This window comes from Coregonus clupeaformis, unplaced genomic scaffold (assembly GCF_020615455.1).
Source record: "Coregonus clupeaformis isolate EN_2021a unplaced genomic scaffold, ASM2061545v1 scaf0046, whole genome shotgun sequence".
Taxonomy (NCBI): Eukaryota; Metazoa; Chordata; class Actinopteri; order Salmoniformes; family Salmonidae; genus Coregonus; species Coregonus clupeaformis.
This window is the reverse complement of record NW_025533501.1, coordinates 228,218-252,401: the sequence shown is the minus strand read 5'-3', so window position 1 is coordinate 252,401 and position 24,184 is coordinate 228,218. Positions and strand designations below refer to the sequence as shown.

General features: G+C 43.4%; 2 protein-coding genes across 2 annotated transcripts in view; both read left to right on the top strand.

Moving 5' to 3' along the window:
- The window catches only part of LOC121556711 (calponin homology domain-containing protein DDB_G0272472-like), a 376,372-nt gene that overhangs the window by 232,777 nt on the left and 119,411 nt on the right, over positions 1-24,184 (top strand). The window lies entirely within an intron of this gene.
- LOC121559286 (tripartite motif-containing protein 16-like) lies at positions 5,532-19,440 on the top strand. Its single transcript, XM_045212728.1, has 6 exons — positions 5,532-6,128; positions 6,553-6,648; positions 18,016-18,249; positions 18,348-18,507; positions 18,633-18,692; positions 18,929-19,440. The coding sequence occupies exons 1-6, from the start codon at positions 5,532-5,534 to the stop codon at positions 19,438-19,440; spliced, it is 1,659 nt and encodes a 552-aa protein (XP_045068663.1).

The following is a 24,184-nucleotide window of genomic DNA, read 5'->3' as shown; positions in this document are numbered from 1 at the left end:
TGTTCTTATTTACAATACAAGTGACTCCAAAATAATTCAATACGTAATTTACCATTCAATTCTATTGGGATATTGTTTATAGATGAGGATATTGTTTTTATGCAGATTTTTGAATATTCGCATGAAAATCTGTTTCCATTTGACTGGCGTCAGATGTGAACATTGTAAAATCTTCATAAAAACATGTGCATTTTACCAGCAGAGATGTTTCCATCAAATTGACGTGTTGAAGATAAATGGCTGTGCGTGATGACGTAATGCACATACAAATATATATTTTAGAAAATACTAATATATTTTTGCAGTTAAATTCCCATGTACCGGTTTAAAAAGTTATGTTAAATGGGTTTCCATCACATTTTCAACTCTACCGATGGTTTTGTCAGATGTTTTGGGGGCATTATATAGTGAACGTGCCCACTCTGGATAGGCTGCCTACATGATGACATTATTATGGACAAAAAGACCCTCGATATTTATTGGAAAGGAGCATCAAGCTCATCACTGTGAACTTTCACCACCCTGTGAAGTTCAGCATAACTTATTTCATCTGTAGCTTAATAGACTGCATGGTTTCCCGAGTTGTAGTGGGAGGACCACACCACATATCATCGTGTGACTCCAAGTTTACTTCAATATGATGGTTATTATATCAATATTTGTGCATAAAGCCGTTTCCACCGCCATTTCTCGCTTAATTAATTTTACAGAGGTATTTGCACCCCACTGCATCCACATGTTTCTTTACAATTTATGATCATTTTACATGACTGAAAATGAAAGAGAACTTTTGATTTGACATATTCATCATTCACCACTGTGGCTTCTGAATAGGTCACTGTACATTTATGGAACCTTTAAAACGTTGTAATGTTTTACCACAACCTTATATTTGGTTACACGTCACTATGGCTTCCATCCCTATATACCTCAGTGCATCCATCCAGGACTAACGTCTCCAAACAGATCTAAAAGGCCTCCCCCACCACTCAGACTTTCAAAGAAATTAAAGTTATCTCTGATACTCTGCTGTGCAGTTTGTTGCATGGACATTGCAGAGGCCCTTTTAAAATATCCACTCTGCTGTCTGGATCTACCAAAGGATCCAGTTACTATTCCCTGTGGACACAGCTGTATGCAACGTCATCTTCTTAGCTTGACTTCCATCCCCCCAAAACTAGTAGATACAGAGTACACAGTCAAGAGGAAGCCACTCCCTGTCCTCTGGTGTAGAGTTCCATGAAACAGAAAGTCATTTTTGACACCCTGTTGCTCAACCTTCAGGTGAAAGCACTAAAATGGCTGACAATCTAGAACTGTTCTGTTGCTCCGTCTGTCTGGATCCACTGAAGGATCCGGTGACTACTGCCTGTGGACACAGCTACTGTATGGGCTGTATTAAAGAAAGCTGGGATCAGGATGATCTGAAAGGTGTCTACACCTGTCCCCACACTCTAAAAAATGCTGGGTTGTTTGGTTGACCCAAATGTTGGGTTGCAGGCGTTGGGTCACTTAGTTGGGTTTTTTTCTTTAAAAACTGCTGGGTTATGGATGCTGGGTGTTGGGTTATTGTTGCTTGGTTATTGAGATATGACCCAGCAGGTCAGATCAGAAGACTGTAGGCATAGTTTAGTAGGGGTGTGGCTTTCAGATAGTTATTTTTAGCCACCCATGAGAGTAAATATAATTCCTGTTCATCTGGTCTGTTGCGTAGTTAGCACATGTTAAGGTTGAACATTGACATTTTTGTAGCTTCAATTATGCTTATAGAGTTTCCTAAAAGTCCACGTATGTCTCATTGTTGGGCTATAATACAATGGTATACCTTATTATAATATGTAATAAATACTCTACATATGATAGAATAATTTAATAAGGAAAAATTGAGTTTACATTTGATATGATAAACTGGAATGACATTTACTCTCATGGGTGGCCAATAAGATCTAGCTGAAAGCTACGCCCATAGTAAGCCACGCCTCCTTAAAATAACCTACAGTAAGGATGACATTAAAACAGACCCAGTTGCTAGGTCAACCAAGCATGACATTAAAACAGACCCAGTTGCTATGTCAACCAAGCATGACATTAAAACAGACCCAGTTGCTAGGTCAACCAAGCATGACATTAAAACAGACCCAGTTGCTAGGTCAACCAAGCATGACATTAAAACAGACCCAGTTGCTAGGTCAACCAAGCATGACATTAAAACAGACCCAGTTGCTAGGTCAACCAAGCATGACATTAAAACAGACCCAGTTGCTAGGTCAACCAAGCATGAGAGAAAAAAATACCCAACTGATGGTTAAATTAATTTGTGTTCTGTTAATACTAACAACCCAACATATTGGGTTATTCACGCAACCAAACTGTCTGGGTCAAAATAACCCAACATGTTCTTTCCACTACTTAACCTGCGCTGGGGTACTAAATAAACCAGATTGAGTGCAGTGCAGACATACCTTCACCCCAAGACCTATTCTGAACAGGAGTGCTGTGCTCGCCTAAGTGGTGGAGAAACTGAAGAAGACAGGACTCCAGGCTGCTCCTCCTGCTCACTGTCATGCTGGACCTTTAGATGTGGGGTGTGACATCCTCAGTGCAGACAGACCTTCACTCCAAGGCCTAATCTGAGGATAAATAACATGTTGGCTGAGATGGTGGAGAAACTGAAGAAGACAGGACTCCAGGCTGCTCCCCCTCCTGCTCTGTGCTATGCTGGACCTGGAGATGTGGCGTGTGATGTCTGCACTGGGACCAGAAAGCAGAAAGCCCTCATGTCCTGTCTGGTGTGTCTGGCCTCTTACTGTGAGACTCACCTCCAACCTCACTATGAATCTCCTGCTTTGAAGAAGCACCAGCTGGTCAAAGCCACCGTACAGCTACAGGACCAGCTTTAACATTGCAGATATATTGGGGCTTCTATCTGTGTAATTGTCTGCATCATTTCCAATCCCCCATATATATGTTTTGTAAATATTATTTTAAATATATTTTCCTTCTTTATTATTTTCCCCTAACCCTACCACCCCTCCTAAACTAATGGACAAACAGTCCTTAGGCTTCCATTTCCAGCTTATAAATGTACATACATTAGTTATCTTTTGTTTGTTTTTAGTCCCCGCCTTCAGCTACCCTCAGCCCCTCCCATCTATCTCTGAAGACCATCCAGTTTTGATTTCTAGCTGCCATACAGTGCATTCGGAAAGTATTCAGACCCTTTAACTTTTTCAACATTTTATTACGTTACAGCCTTATTCTAAAATTGATTAAATAAAACATTTTCCTCATCACTCTACCCACAATACCACATAATGACAAAGCGAAAACAGGTTTTTATTTTTACACACTTATTGAAAATACAAGACAGAAATACCTTATTTCCATAATTATTCAGACCCTTTGCTATGAGACTCAAAATTGAGCTCAGGTGCATCCTGTTCCATTGATCATCCTTGAGATGTTTCTACAACTTGATTGGAGTCCACCTGTGGTAAATTCAATTGATTGGACATGATTTGTAAAGGCACACAGCTGTCTATATAAGGTCCCACAGTTGACAGTGCATGTCAGAGCAAAAACCAAGCCATGAGGGTGAAGGAATTGTCCGTAGAGCCCTGAGACAGGATTGTGTTGAGGCACAGATCTGGGGAAGGGTCCCAAAACATTTCTGCAACATTGAAGGTCCCCAAGATCACAATGGCCTCCATCATTCTTAAATGGAAGAAGTTTGTAACCACCAAGACTCTTCCTAGAGCTGGCCGCCTGGCCAAACTGAGCATCGGGGGAGAAGGGCCTTGGTCAGGGAAGTGACCAAGAACCCGATGGTAACTCTGACAGAGCTCCAGAGTTCCTCTGTGGAGATGGGAGAAACTTCCAGAAGGACAACCACCTCTGCAGCACTCCACCAATTAGGCCTTTATGGTAGAGTGGCCAGACGGAAGCCACTCCTCAGTAAAAGACACATGACAGCCTGCTTGGAGTTTGCCAAAAGGATCCTAAAGTACTCTCAGACCATGAGAAAGAAGATTCTCTGGTCTGATGAAACCAAGATTGAACTCTTTGGCCTGAATGCCAAGCGTCACGTCTGTAGAAAACATGGCACGATCCCTATGGTGAAGCATGGTGGTGGCAGCATCAGGCTGTGGGGATGTTTTTCAGAGGCACGGACTGGGAGAATAGCCAGGATCGAGGGAAAAATGGACAGAGAGATCCTTGATGAAAACCTGCTTCAGAGCGCTCAGGATCTCAGACTGGGGCGAAGGTTCAACTTCCAACAAGACAACAACCCTAAGCACACAGCCAAGATGCAGGAGTGGCTTCGGGACAAGTCTCTGAATGTCCTTGAGTGGTCCAGCCAGATCCTGGAGTTGAACCCGATCAACCATCTCTGGAGAGACCTGAAAATAGCTGTGCAGCACTGATAGCAACAACAACCACCGTAGAAAAGTTGGCTGTGTTTACAGACAGACAGACAGACAGACAGACAGACAGAGGTTGTTTACTATGACTGGATGAAGGGATACAGTGTTGAAGGCTTCCTTTAGGTCTCCTGGTCTCTTGGGATTTAATCTGTGAATACAGTGAGATAGTCCTAACCATTCAATCAATGTACAGAACAAACAGTCATCATTAACACTATACAGAGTGGAGCCTATGGATATAATATATTATCTTATAATAGAATAGAATAGAATTTTATGAATAGAAAATAATAAATGTTTTGACATGAAAGCACAGCCAGATGATTTGACTTGACAGTGTGTCTCTATACCTCAGTCTCTGAAGACACCCAGCAATGGTTAGGATTATTAGAGAAGCTTTTCCTGCTGAAAGGCAGTTTCATTTCATCTGGTTGCAGAAAACAATTCATTGGATATGTTCATAACCCCGTCCACCTATAATATGTGGGGGGTTTCTGTCTGACTAAGAAGAGATACAAAGAACTCTGATTGTAAAACGTCTTCTCTTTTTAGTCCTAGATATGGCTAGGGTTAGGGTTACTGCTGAATGTAGTAACTCTAACCCTGACCCTAGGCCTAACAGTAATACCCACACTGTAATGTAAAGTATTACCTCATTCTCAATGATCAGTCAATACATACAGTATTCATTTAAACTACAGTATATTGTATCAATATCAAACCCCCCCCATTACAACCACTTATTAATTATTATAGACACTTATAATCAGTGTTATAACACATAAGTGTATTATAAGGCATTATGAAGCTTATTATAATAATTATAATATGTACTTCATAGGAACTGTTACCCTTTATATATTCTAACAACTCATATTTGTTAGATTTATTCCAAATGAAGGGCCCTAACCTAGAAACTAAAATATTTGTCTCCCTCTCCACGTTGAACGCAGTTCTCTCTCTATCCCTCCCTCCCTCCCTCCCTCTAACCTCACCTATCTGGCAGATCCAGAAAGTCCTCGCCCTCCCAAAAACTAACTTCTGTGGAAACGAAACTGATCTGAGTCTCTGTGTCGTCTGTCTGTGTGAGAGTGAACAACCGTCCAAATGGCTCAGCAGGGAGTTCTGCTGGACCAGGACCAGTTCTGTTGTTCTGTCTGTCTGGATCTACTGAAGGAGCCGGTCACTACTGCCTGTGGACACAGTTACTGTAGGCGCTGTATTGAGGACTGCTGGGATCAGGATGTTCTGAAAGGGGTCTATAGCTGTCCTCAGTGCAGAGAGACCTTCACTCCAAGGCCTAATCTGAGGAAAAATAACATGTTGGCTGAGTTGGTGGAGAAACTGAAGAAGACAGGACTCCAGGCTGCTCCCCCTCCTGCTCTGTGCTATGCTGGACCTGGAGATGTGGCGTGTGATGTCTGCACTGGGACCAGAAAGCAGAAAGCCCTCATGTCCTGTCTGGTGTGTCTGGCCTCTTACTGTGAGACTCACCTCCAACCTCACTATGAATATCCTGCTTTCAAGAAGCACAAGCTGGTCAAAGCCACCGCACAGCTACAGGAGAAGATCTGCTCTCATCATGACAAACTGCTGGAGGTTTACTGTCGTACCGATCAACAGTGTATCTGTATGCTGTGTACAATGGATGAACATAAAGGCCATGATACAGTGTCAGCTGCAGCAGAGAGGACTAAGAAACAGGTAAGACCAGAACTACTTGTTGGTGACTTTCTGATAAACAAAGACTTAAAGATACAGTAGGAACTAAGTCTGTTTAAATATGAGATCATACAAATGAAATATATCCACGGCAGAACAAATATGAACACAAACCTTGAGTATATTGAGTTTGCTCCAAATGTATCAACATTTTCTGAAGTCAAACACTATTATCATTCCGAATGCCCTTTTAGGAGTTCAAAGTTCAGTCTCAACCCCTTGATACATGTACGTCTACCATAAAAACTATAATCATTCACATAGCAACATAGAAAATATCTTATGGTAAAGGGACTTCCTCTAGATTTTAGACCTTCCTCTCTATGGGCCCTATGTCACATTACTATACTATTGATCTACTGGACAAATAAAGCTTGATAGCTCATTGAAGAGTGATTGTCCACAGAGGCAGCTGGGGATGAGTCAGCAGAAGGTCCAGCAGAGATTCCAGGAGAGAGAGAAGGAGCTGAAGGAGCTCCAACAGGCTGTGGAGTCTCTCAAGGTGAGTATTGTTGACCAGAGGAGACACACCATTTCACTTCTCTCCTCCAGTCAGAGAGAGAGGGGCCCCTATCCAATCCCACTGTTGGGAACAGGCTGTCTGGACCCCTGTCAGAGAATAGACTGCTTAATGTAACCGGCGGGATATGAACCCGGGTCTACTGAGGGAGAAAACAACATCTTGACCGTTACACCAAGAGGACATTCCCTATTAGGCTGAGGGCCGACACTGATTTTGAAAACGCAGGCGGGGCTACTTCATCACATAACCATGAGTAACCATGACCGACCCATGTCCCCTATACATTAACATTGAGCTCTCTCTCTCTCTCTCTCTCTCTCTCTCTCTCTCTCTCTCTCTCTCTCAAATTCAAATCAATTCAAATGGCTTTATTGGCATGGGAAACATATGTTAACATTGCCAAAGCAAGTGAAATAGATAATAAACAAAAGTGAAATAAACAATCAGAAATGAACAGTAAACATTGCACTCACAAAATGTTCAAAGGAATAGAGACATTTCAAATGTTATAATTCAAGTGCAAACAGAGTGAGCCATTCGCCAGACTGAGTTCTGGAGGTGAAATGGAAATGAATGAGGGAGAGTTAAGTGAGGTAGAAGGTGTGGTGATGAGCTCAGAACCAGAGCCTGGCATCAATGGACATGGTAAATAAGAATCTGGTGCAGTAGGAGTTACATTGTTGTAGAAAGTGGATCCATACCTTTTTTGCAGATCCATTTGTAGTTTCAGGGTGGGTGGGAAAGGAGTTGGGTGCAGTTGAATCAGTGAAGGTAACCTGTAGTGGACTTGTGATATTCGTTTGTGTTTCTTCTGACCAGAGGGAGTGGGCGCTCCGTGTCACGCAACTTGGGTCAAGATCTGTTTCTTGCTTTGCTCTTAGGAACAGGGCACCATTGAAATTAGTGATTTCTGGGGTAATGTTAAGTGTGGAGGTGGAGCAATTAAGTTGAAGATTCCTGGTGTTTGTGATTCCCGCCGTTTGGTGCAACGCAGACCCGGTGGTGAGCGTGGTGAAACAGAGGAGTCACTGTCAGTCCTTTTGAGTTTTGAGTCTTTACCCAACAAAGTCATGGTAGGATATATCAGTTATCCTTTTAGAGCTTTTGTGGCGAATCCACTGTGCTGATTCAGGTGCAACGTTTATGGTCATGTTGCAGCAGTTTGTAGGAGGGAGATTCCAAGATGTGGGAAGTGTGCAGGAGGGCATGGGATAGAGGATTGTGTAGTTTCGGTCAATAAAATTGTGTGTGTCAACTGTTGGGATGCCCATGTTGCTGGGGATTGGAAGTGTCCGGTGCGAGAGAGGCAGGTTGAGCTGGCTAGAGTCAGAGTAGTGCAGAAGGTGTCGTATGCTGAGGCAGTGAAGAAAGTAGAGGAGGATGGGTCAAGGGTGAGAGATCCTGAGAGGATCCCTGTGAGTAGTAGATCTGTGCCAGCACAGAGGGATAGGCCAACGAGTGATATATGCTTTAGTAAAGTTAGCTTCTTACAGTTCATTGCAATGGTTATCAATTGTACAGCAGAAATGGAATGTAAATCACAGAAAAAAGATGTTGTGGTGGCAGGTGCAGAGAAGTATTTGGGCATACAAGATTTGACTTCAGAAGAGTTACAGGGTGTGTTGAGTGGTGGTGTCCCGTCCTCCCAGGCCGTTGGCATGGTGCAGGAGCAGATAGGGTCAAAGTAGTGGAATGGGGTAGTGGGTATTTAATGAGTGTAGGGTTAGTTGTAAGGGTGTTTTTTGTATTATTATAATTTCCCCTTTTCCCATTTTGTATCACAAAGTATAATGGATTTATATTATAGTCCAGTTGGGGGCGGTAATGCAACATATTGGATGCCAACCGCCGTTAAACTCCTAAGAAGAAGAACCGTTATATTATGGCTATGTACAGTGTTGTAACGATGTCTCTGTCTCTCTCATTCATTAACTTTCGCGGTAGTTGGTTGTGTGGGTCTCTGGTTATGAATAGGGTGCTGACAGACAATTGTTGATGGATATTTATAGAGCTCTGATCAGGACGACAATTGATTACTGGTGTACAGTTTATGGAACAGAGGTAAAGACTCGGCTTCAGAAGCTGGACAGAATCCAGTATATAGCTTTAAGGATATGTATTGGTGCATTTAAATCAACATCTGTATGTGCCTTACTGGTGGAGGCAGGAGAGATGCCTTTGTATATACAGCGTAAAAATGGTCATTATCTTATTGGGTTAGGTTGAAAGGCTGTGAGGTTGAGCATCCCACTGCTACTGTTCTAGATGACTGTTGGGAATATACTAGTAGACAAGGCAGTGGTTTTGGTTGGACAGTTGGAAAGCTTGCTGATGAGAGTGGTTTGAGGGAGTTGGAGGTTGGCCCTTCTGTGGTGATAGGGGATGTTCCTCCATGGTTACTCCCAGACCCTGTTGTTGATCTAACCTTGGTAGAGAAAAGGAAAGATTGGTCAGAAGTCAGTGATATAGTAAAACTGGTTGACAATTACATTGGTAGAAGTTTTTATGCTTTTTTAATGCTTTTCACAGATGGATCCAAGGACCCAGATAGTGGGCTCACAGGAGCAGGTGTTTACGTTCCTGAATTTGATGTGCAGATATGTAGAAGACTAACAGATGAACTGTCAGTATACTCAGTTGAACTGTTGGCGATAATAGTTGCCCTCCAGTGGGTGGAGGACGTACAACCTGTTAGAATTATAGTATGCTCAGATTCTCTGTCTGTATTGAATAGTTTATCATCTGGTATGGAAGGTGTGGAAGGGAATGAAATTGTAGACCAGTTAGCTAAAAGAGCTTTGCAACTAGATATAATTGATATTAATGTTCCACTGGGAAGAGGAGAGGCCAAATGTAAGATCAGAGCCATTTTGATAGATGTGTGGCAGAAGAGATGGTACTCTGAGCACAAGGGCCGGCATTTATATGCCCTCCAAATAAATTTAGTTGGACCTAGATTCAAAGGTCAGATTAGGAAGGAAGATGTGGTGTTTACTCGATTGTGCTTAGGACATTGTACATTGAACTCGTCATTACATCTGGGTGGCAAGCATGTGAATGGTTTGTGTCTGGAGGGTATGTTCGATGAAACGGTGGAACATGTGTTGTTATATTGTTGTAAGTATGTTGAAGAGAGGGAAAGATTGAAGTGTAGGGTCATTGAGGTTGGACGGTGTTGGGGGGGTTTGGAAGGGATTTTGGGGATGGGGGAGGGTCTATTAGAAGTTAGTAGGGCGCTTCTTTATTTTCTCAGAAGTACTGAGTTAGGTAGGAGGATTTAGAAATGTTGGAAACCGTGATTGACCACACACTCCAGCACAGTAGGTGGCGGCTGGCACCTTTAACGTTGGTTTGTGGACCGCCATTATATCATAGAAGAAGAAGTTGGTTGTGTGAGAGTTTTGTGGTTCGTGAGGAGGGCTACTATTCTTTTTTCTTTTGGTTCTTGCGTATTTTCTGAATTTATTTTCTGATGGTGGAGGGTTTGTTTATTGGTTTCCACTGTTTATCGTTTAGAGTTGAGGGGGGGTAGGGGTAGTTTGTTAGGGCGGCGTGATGGCCTCAACCGAGTGGAGAAGAAACGCTGTCGCTTCGGGTGCGTTCCGGAGAAAGGTGTGGAGGAAGTTTTGCTCATGGTCGGCGAACAGGTTGGAGCGGAACATCTGCACTCTGCATCCAGAATGAACAAGGCGGTGGTTGTGTTAATGAAAAAGGTTTGTCTTGTTGCGAGTGGGATTTTTGTGAGGGGTGTGTTGGTGCAGATGTCGCCTCTTTCGATAAGAGTTGTGGTGGCTAATCTGCCTCCGTTTATTACTTACGAACAGACCGCAAGTAGTTGGTTCGTTTTGGTTAATTTGCAAGTGGTTTTCGTGTGTTCTCGGCTGGGTGCCAAGCGGAATCCGTTAAAAATGTATATTTTCGTAGACAAGTGTTTATTTCTTAACAAACTTCAAGGTTACGCAGGGGAGGGGTGGAACGCAGGGTTTGCTAGCACAGATAGTTTTGGGTGTTTCTAGTGTGGGGATGTAGGGCATAATGCTAGTGCAGACAAGCGCGACCAGCCGGCAGCGGGGGCTAGGACTAGGCTGGACACAATACATTTTGAACGCCTTTTTCTGATAAACTACTTAAATACATCCGCCATGGAGCCCAGTTTCATAATATTACCATATGTCCCAGATGCTTGCCGTAGTTTAGAAATAATAGGGCATGTTTCACCCTGCCAGCTCCTATTAGTTGTATTGAGCTCTGTGGCACCAACTCGCCTAATGAAAGTTCTATTCCCAGCCCATTGTTCTGCGTCACAATGCCAGCTTCACTATTGTTGGTAATGAGACCAGCCCGTATTAACATTGTAGCTTTACCTCAGGTAACTTATTATTAACAAGGTTATGACTACTTGGTGAGCAAACTCACTGTTCACCTGGGTACACCTTGTGGTGACCCACAGTGCTAGCGATGGTTAACCATATTTTTTTCAGAAAAAGGTGTAAAACCTAAACAGAACGCATGTCCCTGTCCTCCTTTTTCAAGATGTGGCCGATTTAAACAGCCAGACATTTTTTAAATTAAGAAATAAATAATTAAATAAATTTTTACAAAATAATTGTACGATTTATTGTTTCTAAATTGTTGCTGGGTAATTTGTTTGTTAGTAGGCATCGAATTGAGCGAATGCTGCGCAGGTTCACTGAGTTGTAAACTAAATGGATAGGTGTAGCTCATTGATTTATAGATCTGACACAGTTGCTACCTCAGATTATGAGCCTAGCAATTGTTGTGAATGAGGTATGTAGTACCCACAGAAGGCCACAGGGAGGAGCAAGAGAGCTATAAACCTATTCATTTTTTTTTGCTTTAAATACCCTAAACCTAACAATCAATCAATCATCTGTGTTTATAAAGGCCTTTTTACATCAGCAGATGTCACAAAGTGCTATACAGAAACTCTAACCCTACTTATAACCTATTTTAGCCTTAACTCTAACCCCTAACCCTAATTCTAGGGTAGGGTAGCCTAGAACACGTTTAGAAACTATTTTAGTAATAATTTTATGTTAGTAAATACCATTTATAGTACTAAATAGCATTTATTGTTATTTTTTAAATAAAACCTATGTAACCTTTATTAGTCATTTTATTACATGTATTATTGCAAGGCAGAACACTTGATAAACAACACATTTGTTTTATTTTTTAAATGTGGTTTGAACTGGGTGTGACCTAGAAACCTCTATGTGAAAGTCCAGCAATTGGCATGTCATAGGTGGGGCAGGTTTGAGACTGATCTCCGGAATTAATAAGAAAAATACACTTTATTTCTCAGCTGCCTCAACAATGTCTTTACGTGAATTACTAACTTTTAATTGCTAAATATTTCCAATAGATTGCAGCATAAGACCATGAAGCATCAGTTATAGGCTACAAGCAGCAATATGATTGACCATAAAATAGCATGCAACCAAACACTATGTCCCATGATTTTCTAAAATTGTCACTCATTACTTCAGAGTTAGCTATATATCTCGTATTAGGCCTGTGTTGCTTTTGGGAGAGCAACAAAATATTAACTCTAGCAGGTATTGAACCCCGGCCAAATAATCACTAGTCAGATGCGCTAACCTCAACTCTAGTAAACATGCATTATAAAAACATTGTTAATATTTCATATTTGGAGTAAACAGCCTCAGAATAAAAAAGACGAGTGCATCTTCCAGCCCGCCAATAAATTACATCATGCAACCCTCGCGGTTAGAAAATTAACCTCATCATGCCACTCACTTGCGCAGGAGTTTTCCTGTGAGGGGGAGTGGTGGTGTATCCAGGGAGAGAACTAAACTAAGCTTCTGAAATTTCATTCGTGGTCTTATGCTTCCATCTATTGGAATTATTTAGCAATTGCAGTAGTACTGAATAAAGTGTATATACTTACTAAAGTAGTAATTACTCGGAATTGCGAAATATAAAATGTTCTAGTTCATTTGATCACTTACAACCATAAAATAACAATTTATAGCATAACAAACAATGAAACTGACATTAACCAAAAACACCATACATTTAGTTAATTATATATTCAAAATATATATATATATATATATATATATATATATATATATATATATATATATATATATATATATATTTAGATGGTTGTCATTATCACCCCCTTAACATAAAGACAGGCACTGGATACAGACACTGAAAATGAGCTTTCTATATAAAACTGGTAGCTCTCAAAAGAGCCTTTGCTTTTCTGAGCAGTTCGTTTTCAGGAATGTGCTGCCTGCCTGCCTTCAGAGGAGTCAGTCTGTTAATAATGAAAAGTTAAGTTATTGCCACGCTTTCACAGAGGCCTAGTTTACATGTGAGTCATTTAGCTGATGCTCTTATCCAGAGAGACTAGGGTTAAGTGCCTAAATATGTCGATGTACAATGGTACAGATTTCTCACCTAGTCGGCTCGGGGATTCGAACCAGCCACCTTTCGGTTACTGCCCAACGCTCTTAACCGCTAGATTACAAATCACAAAATGTTAAACACAAAAAGGCAAATGGTCGTAGATAAATGGTAAGCTGGTTAAATAAAAGACTGCTCTTAGAACTTTCAGACTGCCATTGTTTTGGGGAAATAGGGACATGTCTGTCTATTTCACCAATTATCTCAAATAGATGTATTTATTTTAATAGTTTTAAGTTCTACACCATTTGAATCAGGATAATATCCTTTTTGTAATGATGTAAGGCTGGGCAGCGTACTCCGTTGTCATCAAACGCTAGCCCCAAAATACTTTTTGCCCTTGGAACTCTGAGCTCCCACCATTGTTTTCCTATGGAGAGGCATGCTAGTATATTTCGGCAAATATCTCACAATATGTATATTTAGTTTTTTTCATGTCGGACACCATTTTAATCAGTATAATCTCCTCTTTCTAATGACATCAGGTTGGGCAGCGTACTCTGCTGTCATCGATCGCTAGACCAGAAATAGTCAGAAGTTTAAAAAAATTCCTACTTCCTGGTAATGCAGACATAAGCACACTATGCACCATCGAGGTGTGGATGTTTACTTTCTACACCAGTTGTTATTTATTACTTATTTCTTTGTTTTGTCCTAAGAAGAGATTGTAGTGGTAAAATAAAAAGGTAGACCTTTTTTGGTGCCATTTAGGGAAAATTGAATTCTAAAGACCATTCCATTCAGAAGAGGCTCAGCGTTGGTTCATTTCAATTCATTTGCTATGGCTTCGTGAGCAGAGGCAGGTTGCTGAAGACTCCGGTCGACAAAGGTTTCGTGGGCTCATTCCAGGAAATATTGGCTGTCATTGGGGAAGAGGGTCTGATCAGGGGGGAAGTGCAGGGGGGCAGACTGGGGAGGAGGAGGACGACGGTACCGTGCCAATATAGGAGGAAGAGGGGGGAGGTGAGTCTGCGGGAGCGGAGGAAGAGGCCTCGTTTTCAGACGGCTCATTGGATCCAGAGCTGACAGCCAGTCAGGCTGAGGGCCCAGTATATACGGTGAGAGAACTTTCTAGGTTCCTGTGGGAGACTAAAGGGGAAAAATAAGGTTCTGCTGGAGTCTTATTTGATTGATCCTGGAAGGTTTGTAAGGACAGTACAACACGTGATGAAGAATGAGGGGTTTAGTGTCCTCTCACCCAGGAAGCGGTATAGGCTGAGAAAATGGGTCATGGGTTATTAAGGGCATGTCTTCAGAATCTGCTTAAATGGATGGTTTTTTCTGGCATGGCGGCTTTATGGGCTGCTCTACTGGTTTCTGATTGTGGTGATTTCCCTCCCACCTCTTATGGGGATTTCACGGTTAGACTTCCTTAACATGAACGGCGGCAGAGACTGGGGGAATATGTAAACCAAAAACATTTAAACGTGATTTTTTTAGCAAGAGACACACAGTGATGTGATTAATGAAGTGTATTGGGGGTCTGGTGGAAGGGGGCGCAGGTGCTGAGCCATGGCACAAATCTTAGTGCAGGGGTAGCAAAAGAGGTGTGTAAGGGTAGGTTGTTAGTGGTTAGAGCCAAAATCAATGACCTTGTCTTTGCTTTCATAAATGTGTCTGCACCTAGTACAGGGCTCAGTTCTCTGTTTCACCAGGGCCCAGGCAGGTGTCCTATTGGAAATTCCATGTAAAGCTCTTACAAGGTGCCACTTTTTGCTCAAGCTTCCAAGGCTTTTGGGAGAGGTGGGGACAGCAGAAGGGGGAGTTTGAGTCTCTCAGTCAGTGGTGGGACGTAGGGAAAGCACAGATTCAGGTAGCAGTATACATATTTTTCCTCTTCAGAGGCCAGGAGAGTACTAGGGGAGCTTGAGCGGTTCATAAGTGAGGTGGAGGCTGAGCTGGTGGGGCAAGGTAGGGTGGGGCTACAAGATAATCTATCTGAACTACGCAGGGACCTAGGGGCTTTCATTTCAGAGAAAGCAAAAGGATCACTTGTAAGAGCTAGTTTTTCCATGTTGAGGGAGATGGATGCTCCCAGCTCTTTTGGTTTGGAAAAACAGAGTGGGGAAACCAAGAAAATCCATTGTTTACGTTTGTCTGATGGGCGGGTAATTTCTGTTGTGGGGAGATGAGGGAGCCTGATGGGTGGGTAACTTCTGTTGTGGGGGAGATGAGGGAGCCTGATGGGTGGGTAACTTCTGTTGTGGGGGAGATGAGGGAGCCTGATGGGTGGGTAACTTCTGTTGTGGGGAGATGAGGGAGCCTGATGGGTGGGTAACTTCTGTTGTGGGGGAGAGGAGGGAGCCTGATGGGTGGGTAACTTCTGTTGTGGGGAGATGAGGGAGCCTGATGGGTGGGTAACTTCTGTTGTGGGGGAGATGAGGGAGCCTGATGGGTGGGTAACTTCTGTTGTGGGGGAGATGAGGGAGCCTGATGGGTGGGTAACTTCTGTTGTGGGGAGATGAGGGAGCCTGATGGGTGGGTAACTTCTGTTGTGGGGAGATGAGGCAGCGGGCTGTGGGTGTTCTCAGGTTCTGCTCACAGACCTTTCCAAACTCTCTCTGTCACAGAGTAATCAAATGGACATTTCCCTGGCCTTTCACAAACTCTCAGCTGCTGTCTCTCAGACGTGGATTTTTCTAAACAATTCTGGGAAATTATTGGACAGGACTTGTTTTGTGTGTTGCGTGAGTGCGTCGGGGTGGGGGAGCTGTCGCTAAGCTGTAGACGGGAAGCTTTGACTCTCCTGCCCAAACAAGTAGATTTTAGCGACTTAAAGATCTGGAGGCCTGTGGCATTGCTCTGTTTGGACTATAAGGTCTTTACCAAGGTCCTCGTTAACAGACTCAAGTCCCACCTGGACTCTATTGTACACAAGGATCAAACGTACTGTGTACCAGGACGCTCAAACACAGACAATCTGTTCATAATCAGGAGAAAGCCTTTGATAGGGTGGACCATGAATATCTGTTCTATGTGTTGTTTTGGTTGTGGGGAGAATTATGTGGCCTGTGTTCAAATGTTGTATGCTGGGGCTTCATGTATGGTCAAGGTGGGGGGAGGGCTCAGTAGGCCAGTCTGGGTAGGGAGGAGCATTCACCAGGGATGCCCTCTGTCAGGGCAGCTATACACTCTTGTTATTGAGCCCTTTCTGGGCCTGCTACACAGGAGGCTACAGGGAGTGTGGGAGCCAGGCATAGGGTTGGGGACAGGTATAGCAGTGTCAGCATATGCTGATGAAGTCTGTGTTGGTTAGGGATGAGCAGAACCTACAGTCCCTGGAGAATAGTTTGAGGGTGTACGAGGGGGCGTCTTCTGCTTAGGTAAACTGGGGCAAGAGTGAGGCTCTGTTATGTGGGGCATGGAGGGACAGGGCACCTTTGCAGCTTCCAGGGGGGTTGCAGTGGGGCTGTGAGTGGCTCAAGATGCTTGGGGTGTATCTGGGCTCGGAGGGGTGGGTTAGGAAGAACTTGGAAGGAGTGTCACAAGCGGTGGTGTCGAAGTTGACGAAGTGGAGGTGGCTCATCTCCCAGGTGTCATACAGAGGGACGGTGCTGATCATCAACAACTTGGTGGCATCCCCTCTATGGCTTAAATTGGCCATTCTCAACCCCCCCCCCCCTGCGTTCTGCTTGTGGACCTGCAGCGCAAGTTAGTAAACATTTTATGGTCAGGGTGGCAGCGTTCTGACTCAGCAGCACAGAGGATACTGTACCGTACGGAGGTGGGCTGGAGGGAACCAGCATGTGCTCTGTTGAGGAGGGCTGGTGGTTTGGGGCTGGATCAGCAGCTCCTCATCATGCGGCCCGGAGAGTCTCAATACAGCAGGGGTCTCTGATTTCTATGCTGCAGTACTGAGGGCCTGGCAGCTGCTGAGGCCCACACCAGAGGGGGGTGTGGTGCCTGGGCCATGGGTATGGGAGGAGCCCATCTTCCACAACCCACTGATCCTGTTGAGGTCCACTCATTCAGCCATCCTGCAGGGACCTTTAATGGCAGCAGGCATCAAGAGACTAGCAGACCTGCGGCTGCCGGGGGGTGGAAAACCCCCCAAGAGTCGGCACAGCAGGCGGGACAAACGTCTCTTAGGCTGCTGGAGAGAGTCATGGGGGAGGTCCAGGAGGCTCTGCCTGACCCAGTGAGGAGGGGGCTGGAGCAGCCTGAGGAGGGGCCACCACCGTTTCCACCACTGCAAGTGACAGCAGAGACTGGGGACTGGCAGGAGAGTCCGGAGGACTTACTGACTTTAACACTCTGAGCCTGGGGGAGTTTGAGGAGGTGGGGGGTAAGGTGCTGTACACCCTCAGTGTCAAGGTTAGACACATCAGGAGCTTAGCGGGAGTGAAGGGGCATCAGTGGCAGGGGGGTTGTGGGGGCTGAGAGCATGGCAGGGTATAGGTGGAGGGTGCTCTATAAGCTCCCAGTGCTGGAAAGGTCAGGGGTCCTCCAGTGGAGGGTATTACATGGAGCCCTGGACACCAATAGCTGGTTGGCTCGGGTTGACCTGGGAGTTGGGGAGGGGTGTCTGTTTTCTGCAATGACAGACTGTTCATCATGTTTTTTCTGTGTTGCCAGGGTAATGCCATTACTGTTGACGCCTTAGGGTTGAGTTTGAGTTGTACAAAATTATCAACAGTGTGGAGATGTTTCAGGAGGTATGGGGGCTCAGGGGGGCTGTCTGTACGGCTGGAGAAGAGGGGTTGGATGGACGGTTGGAATGTGGTGCTGGATGGTGTATTGTACTGTGGTGTTGGGTACTGGATAATGTGATTGTGTGGTGGTTGTGGTTGCACGCAATGTGTTTTTAGGGGTGGGGGTGTTAGTGTAATGAGGATGGCTCATTAAAGTAAGACAAGTCAGTCTCTCTCTCTCTTTCTCTCGCAACAGCGCTCTGCACAGGCAGCAGTGGAGGACAGTGATAAGATCTTTACCGAGCTGATCCACTCCATTGAGAGAAGGCGCTCTGAGGTGAAGGAGCTGATCAGAGCCCAAGAGAAGGCTCAAGTGAGTCAAGCTGAAGGACTCCTGGAGCAACTGGAGCAGGAGATAGCTGAGCTGAGGAAGAGAAGCACTGAGCTGGAGCAGCTCTCACACACAGAGGATCACATCCATTTCCTCCAGGTAACTAAACTGCCTTGATACATGTGATATGAAATTAAAACTCTCAATCATTTGGTTCTGCTCTCTCTATCTCTCTCTCTCTCTCTCTCTCTCTCCAGAGTTATCAGTCTCTCTCCGGTACCAGTGTATCTTCAGACTTACCCAGCATCGTTGTCCGTCCTCTTCAGTTCTTTGGAGATGTGAGTAAGACTGTGTCTGAACTGAGAGAGAAACTAGAAGACGTCTTTAAAGGAGAATGGACCAAGATCTCCACTACAGGTGTGTTGAAAATAATAAGAACATCAACTTTAGACCATTGAAAGTTCCCTACTAGTCATATACATGTGGAATATGGTGTGATGATAACATTCCCTCTCTCTGTGAATGTGTTTGTGTGTCTGTAGTGAATATAGTGGAGGTTGTACTGCCTCCAGAGCCCAAGACCAGAGAACAGTTCTTACAATGTGAGTCTCTTTATTCTGAAGTAACTAACAGTCTGTTTTTACTGACACTCCTAACAATCCCTCTAGAAATATATAGCAATAGTAGATCTAATCAAAGACTGGGTATCTATCTGACTCCTCATATTTCTCTGATTTGATCTCTGCTGTGCTCTAATCAAAGACAGGGTAGATACAGTATCTGACTTCACTTAGTGTTCTAACTCCCCTCATTGGTCTCTGCTCTGCTCTTCTCCCAGATTCCTGTCAGCTCACACTGGTCCCAAACACAGCACACACACACCTGTCTCTGTCTGAAGGGAACAGAAAGGTGACATTTACAGACCAAGACCAACCATATCCTGTTCATCCAGACAGATTCACAAACTACTACCAGGTTCTGTGTAGAGAGGGTCTGTCTGGATGCTGTTACTGGGAGGTGGAGTGGAGTGGGGTGTTTGTTGATACAGCAGTCTCATATAAAGACATCAGCAGAACAGAGAGAGGTAATAGATTTGGATACAATGACAAGTCCTGGAGTTTACAGTGCTCTAGTGGTGGTTATTGGTTCAGACACAATAATGTTATGACTAAAGTATCAGGTCCTCAGTCCTCCAGAGTAGGAGTGTACCTGGATCACAAGGCAGGTACTCTGTCCTTCTACAGTGTCTCTGACACAATGACCCTCCTCCACAGAGTCCAGACCACATTCACTCAGCCCCTCTATCCTGGGTTTTATCTCTCTGGTACTGCTGAGCTGGTTAAACTGTAGTAGGGTCCACATAGATACTAGTCATGCTGGTGTAGTCTATAGCTGAGCTGGTTAAACTGTAGTAGGGTCCACATAGATACTAGTCATGCTGGTGTAGTCTATAGCTGAGCTGGTTAAACTGTAGTAGGGTCCACATAGATACTAGTCATGCTGGTGGTGATGGTCCCCAGATGTGATGATTCATTCTGCTCTGTTTTTATGTACAATGATTTATTTGATTTGATCTTCAGAAGATGTTATGAATTACAATTCAATGGATTCATATTTTTTTAAGTGCAATGTTTTAATCGTATATATTCACATTAATCATGATGTATGCTGTTAATGTATGTTGGTTGTCATTCAGAACCATTGAAATGTTTTCTCAATTGGTTCTCTGTCTCAATGTCATTTTCCTCAGTATCATGGAACAGGTAGTGTTACTTACTTGCTAATTGAACTATATGGGCCGGTTTCCCGGACACAGATGAAGCCTAGTCCTAGACTAAAAAGCATGTTCAATGGAGATGTCCGGGAAACCGGCCCTAAAATTGGCATCTTTTATTCTCCCATACTGCTCAGTCAAGCAAATTAAACCTGTCCAGCCGGTGGTGCTATTAACCAAACAATAAAAACCATTAGATATCTTGACTTGCCACTCAGTATATCAGTAATGTTCAGAATTGTACTTTAATATCATTGGAGATTGATGGTCTTTTTAATCCACTATCTAGAGTCAGGAACAGATGAAGTTAGGTCTGCTACTGTTCAGTTATTAAATATGATTCATGGTGATGGGAAATAAAAAATACATCTAGTAGTAGTTTTCCTTTGCTATTTATTCCAAGGTGTGTCTTTAACTTGTAAATGGATTGTGTTGAAGCTGGCATGTGGTGTGGATGATAGAATAGAGTGAATAGAGGAGAGAAGAGAGGAGGAGAGGAGAACATAATATAGAAGACAGATAAGATAGAGAGAGAATTCATACCCAGGGGAGTTACTGACTCTGGCCCAAATGACACCCTGTTCCCTACGTAGTGCACTAGGCTACTTCTGACCAGATCTAAAGTAGTGCACTACATAGGGAATAGGGTGGAGATTGGAGATTTGCTCACTGGCATTAGAATATTAGAATATCATACTGGAATGTCAGTGGTTGCCTCATTAGGATATCATTCTGTAATGATAGTGGTTGCCTCGTTAGAATATAATTGTAATGTTAGTGGTTGCCTCATTAGAATATCATATTGTAATGCTAGTGGTTGCCTCATTAGAATATCATACTGCAATGTTAGTGGTTGCCTCGTTAGAATATCATACTGCAATGTTAGTGGTTGCCTCGTTAGAATATCATTCTGTAATGTTAGTGGTTGCCTCATTAGGATATAATTCTGTAATGTTAGTGGTTGCCTCATTAGAATATCATACTGCAATATTAGTGGTTGCCTCGTTAGAATATCATACTGTAATGTTAGTGGTTGCCTCATTAGAATATCATACTGCAATGTTAGTGGTTGCCTCGTTAGAATATCATTCTGTAATGTTAGTGGTTGCCTCATTAGGATATCATTCTGTAATGTTAGTGGTTGCCTCATTAGAATATCATACTGTAACGTTAGTGGTTGCCTCGTTAGAATATCATTGTAATGTTAGTGGTTACCTCATTAGAATATCATACTGTAATGCTAGTGGTTGCCTCATTAGAATATCATACTGTAATGTTAGTGGTTGCCTCATTAGAATATCATACTGCAATGTTAGTGGTTGCCTCATTAGAAAATCATACTGTAATGTTAGTGGTTGCCTCATTAGAATATCATACTGTAATGTTACAGTGAGGGAAAAAAGTATTTGATCCCCTGCTGATTTTGTACGTTTGCAAACTGACAAAGAAATGATCAGTCTATAATTTTAATGGTAGGTTTATTTGAACAGTGAGAGACAGAATAACAACAACAAAATCCAGAAAAACGCATTTCAAAATGTTATAAATTGATTTGCATTTTAATGAGGGAAATAAGTATTTGACCCCTCTGCAAAACATGACTTAGTACTTGGTGGCAAAACCCTTGTTGGCAATCACAGAGGTCAGACGTTTCTTGTAGTTGGCCACCAGGTTTGCACACATCTCAGGAGGGATTTTGTCCCACTCCTCTTTGCAGATCTTTTCCAAGTCATTAAGGTTTCGAGGCTGACGTTTGGCAACTCAAACCTTCAGCTCCCTCCACATATTTTCTATGGGATTAAGGTCTGGAGACTGGGTAGGCCACTCCAGGACCTTAATGTGGTTCTTCTTGAGCCACTCCTTTGTTGCCTTGGCCGTGTGTTTTGGGTCATTGTCATGCTGGAATACCAATCCACGACTCATTTTCAATGCCCTGGCTGAGGGAAGGAGGTTCTCACCCAAGATTTGACGGTACATGGCCCCGTCCATCGTCCCTTTGATGCGGTGAAGTTGTCCTGTCCCCTTAGCAGAAAAACACCCCCAAAGCATAATGTTTCCACCTCCATGTTTGACGGTGGGGATGGTGTTCTTGGGGTCATAGGCAGCATTCCTCCTCCTCCAAACACGGCGAGTAGAGTTGATGCCAAAGAGCTCCATTTTGGTCTCATATGACCACAACACTTTCACCCAGTTCTCCTCTGAATCATTCAGATGTTCATTGGCAAACTTCAGACGGGCATGTACAGTGGGGAAAAAAAGTATTTAGTCAGCCACTAATTGTGCAAGTTCTCCCACTTAAAAAGATGAGAGGCCTGTAATTTTCATCATAGGTACATGTCAACTATGACAGACAAAATGAGAATAAAAAAAATCCAGAAAATCACATTGTAGGATTTTTAATGAATTTATTTGCAAATTATGGTGGAAAATAAGTATTTGGTCAATAACAAAAGTTTCTCAATACTTTGTTATATACCCTTTGTTGGCAATGACACAGGTCAAACGTTTTCTGTAAGTCTTCACAAAGTTTTCACACACTGTTGCTGGTATTTTGGCCCATTCCTCCATGCAGATCTCCTCTAGAGCAGTGATGTTTTGGGGCTGTCGCTGGGCAACACAGACTTTCAACTCCCTCCAAAGATTTTCTATGGGGTTGAGATCTGGAGACTGGCTAGGCCACTCCAGGACCTTGAAATGCTTCTTACGAAGCCACTCCTTCGTTGCCCGGGCGGTGTGTTTGGGATCATTGTCATGCTGAAAGACCCAGCCACATTTCATCTTCAATGCCCTTGCTGATGGAAGGAGGTTTTCACTCAAAATCTTACGATACATGGCCCCATTCATTCTTTCCTTTACACGGATCAGTCGTCCTGGTCCCTTTGCAGAAAAACAGCCACAAAGCATGATGTTTCCACCCCCATGCTTCACAGTAGGTATGGTGTTCTTTGGATGCAACTCAGCATTCTTTGTCCTCCAAACACGACGAGTTGAGTTTTTACCAAAAAGTTCTATTTTGGTTTCATCTGACCATATGAAATTCTCCCAATCCTCTTCTGGATCATCCAAATGCACTCTAGCAAACTTCAGACGGGCCTGGACATGTACTGGCTTAAGCAGGGGGACACGTCTGGCACTGCAGGATTTGAGTCCCTGGCGGCGTAGTGTGTTACTGATGGTAGGCTTTGTTAATTTGGTCCAAGCTCTCTGCAGGTCATTCACTAGGTCCCCCCGTGTGGTTCTGGGATTTTTGCTCACCGTTCTTGTGATCATTTTGACCCCACGGGGTGAGCTCTTGCGTGGAGCCCCAGATCGAGGGAGATTATCAGTGGTCTGGTATGTCTTCCATTTCCTAATAATTGCTACCACAGTTGATTTCTTAAAACCAAGCTGCTTACCTATTGCAGATTCAGTCTTCCCAGCCTGGTGCAGATCTACAGTTTTGTTTCTGGTGTCCTTTGACAGCTCTTTGGTCTTGGCCATAGTGGAGTTTGGAGTGTGACTGTTTGAGGTTGTGGACAGGTGTCTTTTCTACTGATAACAAGTTCAAACAGGTGCCATTAATACAGGTAACGAGTGGAGGACAGAGGAGCCTCTTAAAGAAGAAGTTACAGGTCTGTGAGAGCCAGAAATCTTGCTTGTTTGTAGGTGTCCAAATACTTATTTTCCACCATAATTTGCAAATAAATTCATAAAAAATCCTACAATGTGATTTTCTGGAGAAAAAAATAATCTAAATTTGTCTGTCATAGTTGACGTGTACCTATAATGAAAATTACAGGCCTCTCTCATCTTTTTAATTGGGAGAACTTGCACAATTGGTGGCTGACTAATTACTTTTTTCCCCCACTGTAGCTGCTGCTCTTGGAAATGTTTCCCCCACGTTGTCCAGGCACTTGGACGGACGCCCATTGGCAAATAGGGTTCTGCCCACGGCGCCAAGTTTTGGCCAGGTTGAAGCCCGCTTCATCAACAAAGATATACTAGTGATGGTTCACAGCAGCATCAAGCACCATCACCCTCTAAAAATATATTTTGGTTAGTTCTTTTTACAGTATAGTTCCAATATGTTATTGTGAAGTAGCATGTTCATTAATAGTAACAGTAATACAGTATATAGTGCTGTACCTGAACATACTCGGCCCACAGTTGTTTCTCTCAGAAGGCACCAGGTAAATGTGTTTCATAGATACCTGGTGCCTCTTCAAAAGGCGGGTGATTGTTGGTAGGCTGATGGATGCCACATTGGCAAAGGTGTCATAATTCTCCTCAATGGCCTGCTTTATTTCAGACAGCCGTATGTCATTCCTGGCCCTCACCATT

Excerpts from the sequence above, each read along its gene's own strand:
- LOC121559286 (XM_045212728.1), top strand. The coding sequence starts at position 5,532 with ATGGCTCAGCAGGGAGTTCTGCTGGACCAGGACCAGTTCTGTTGTTCT. Across the intron at positions 6,129-6,552 it reads CAGAGAGGACTAAGAAACAG|AGGCAGCTGGGGATGAGTCA; the intron begins GTAAGACCAGAA and ends GATTGTCCACAG. Across the intron at positions 18,508-18,632 it reads GACCAAGATCTCCACTACAG|TGAATATAGTGGAGGTTGTA; the intron begins GTGTGTTGAAAA and ends GTGTGTCTGTAG.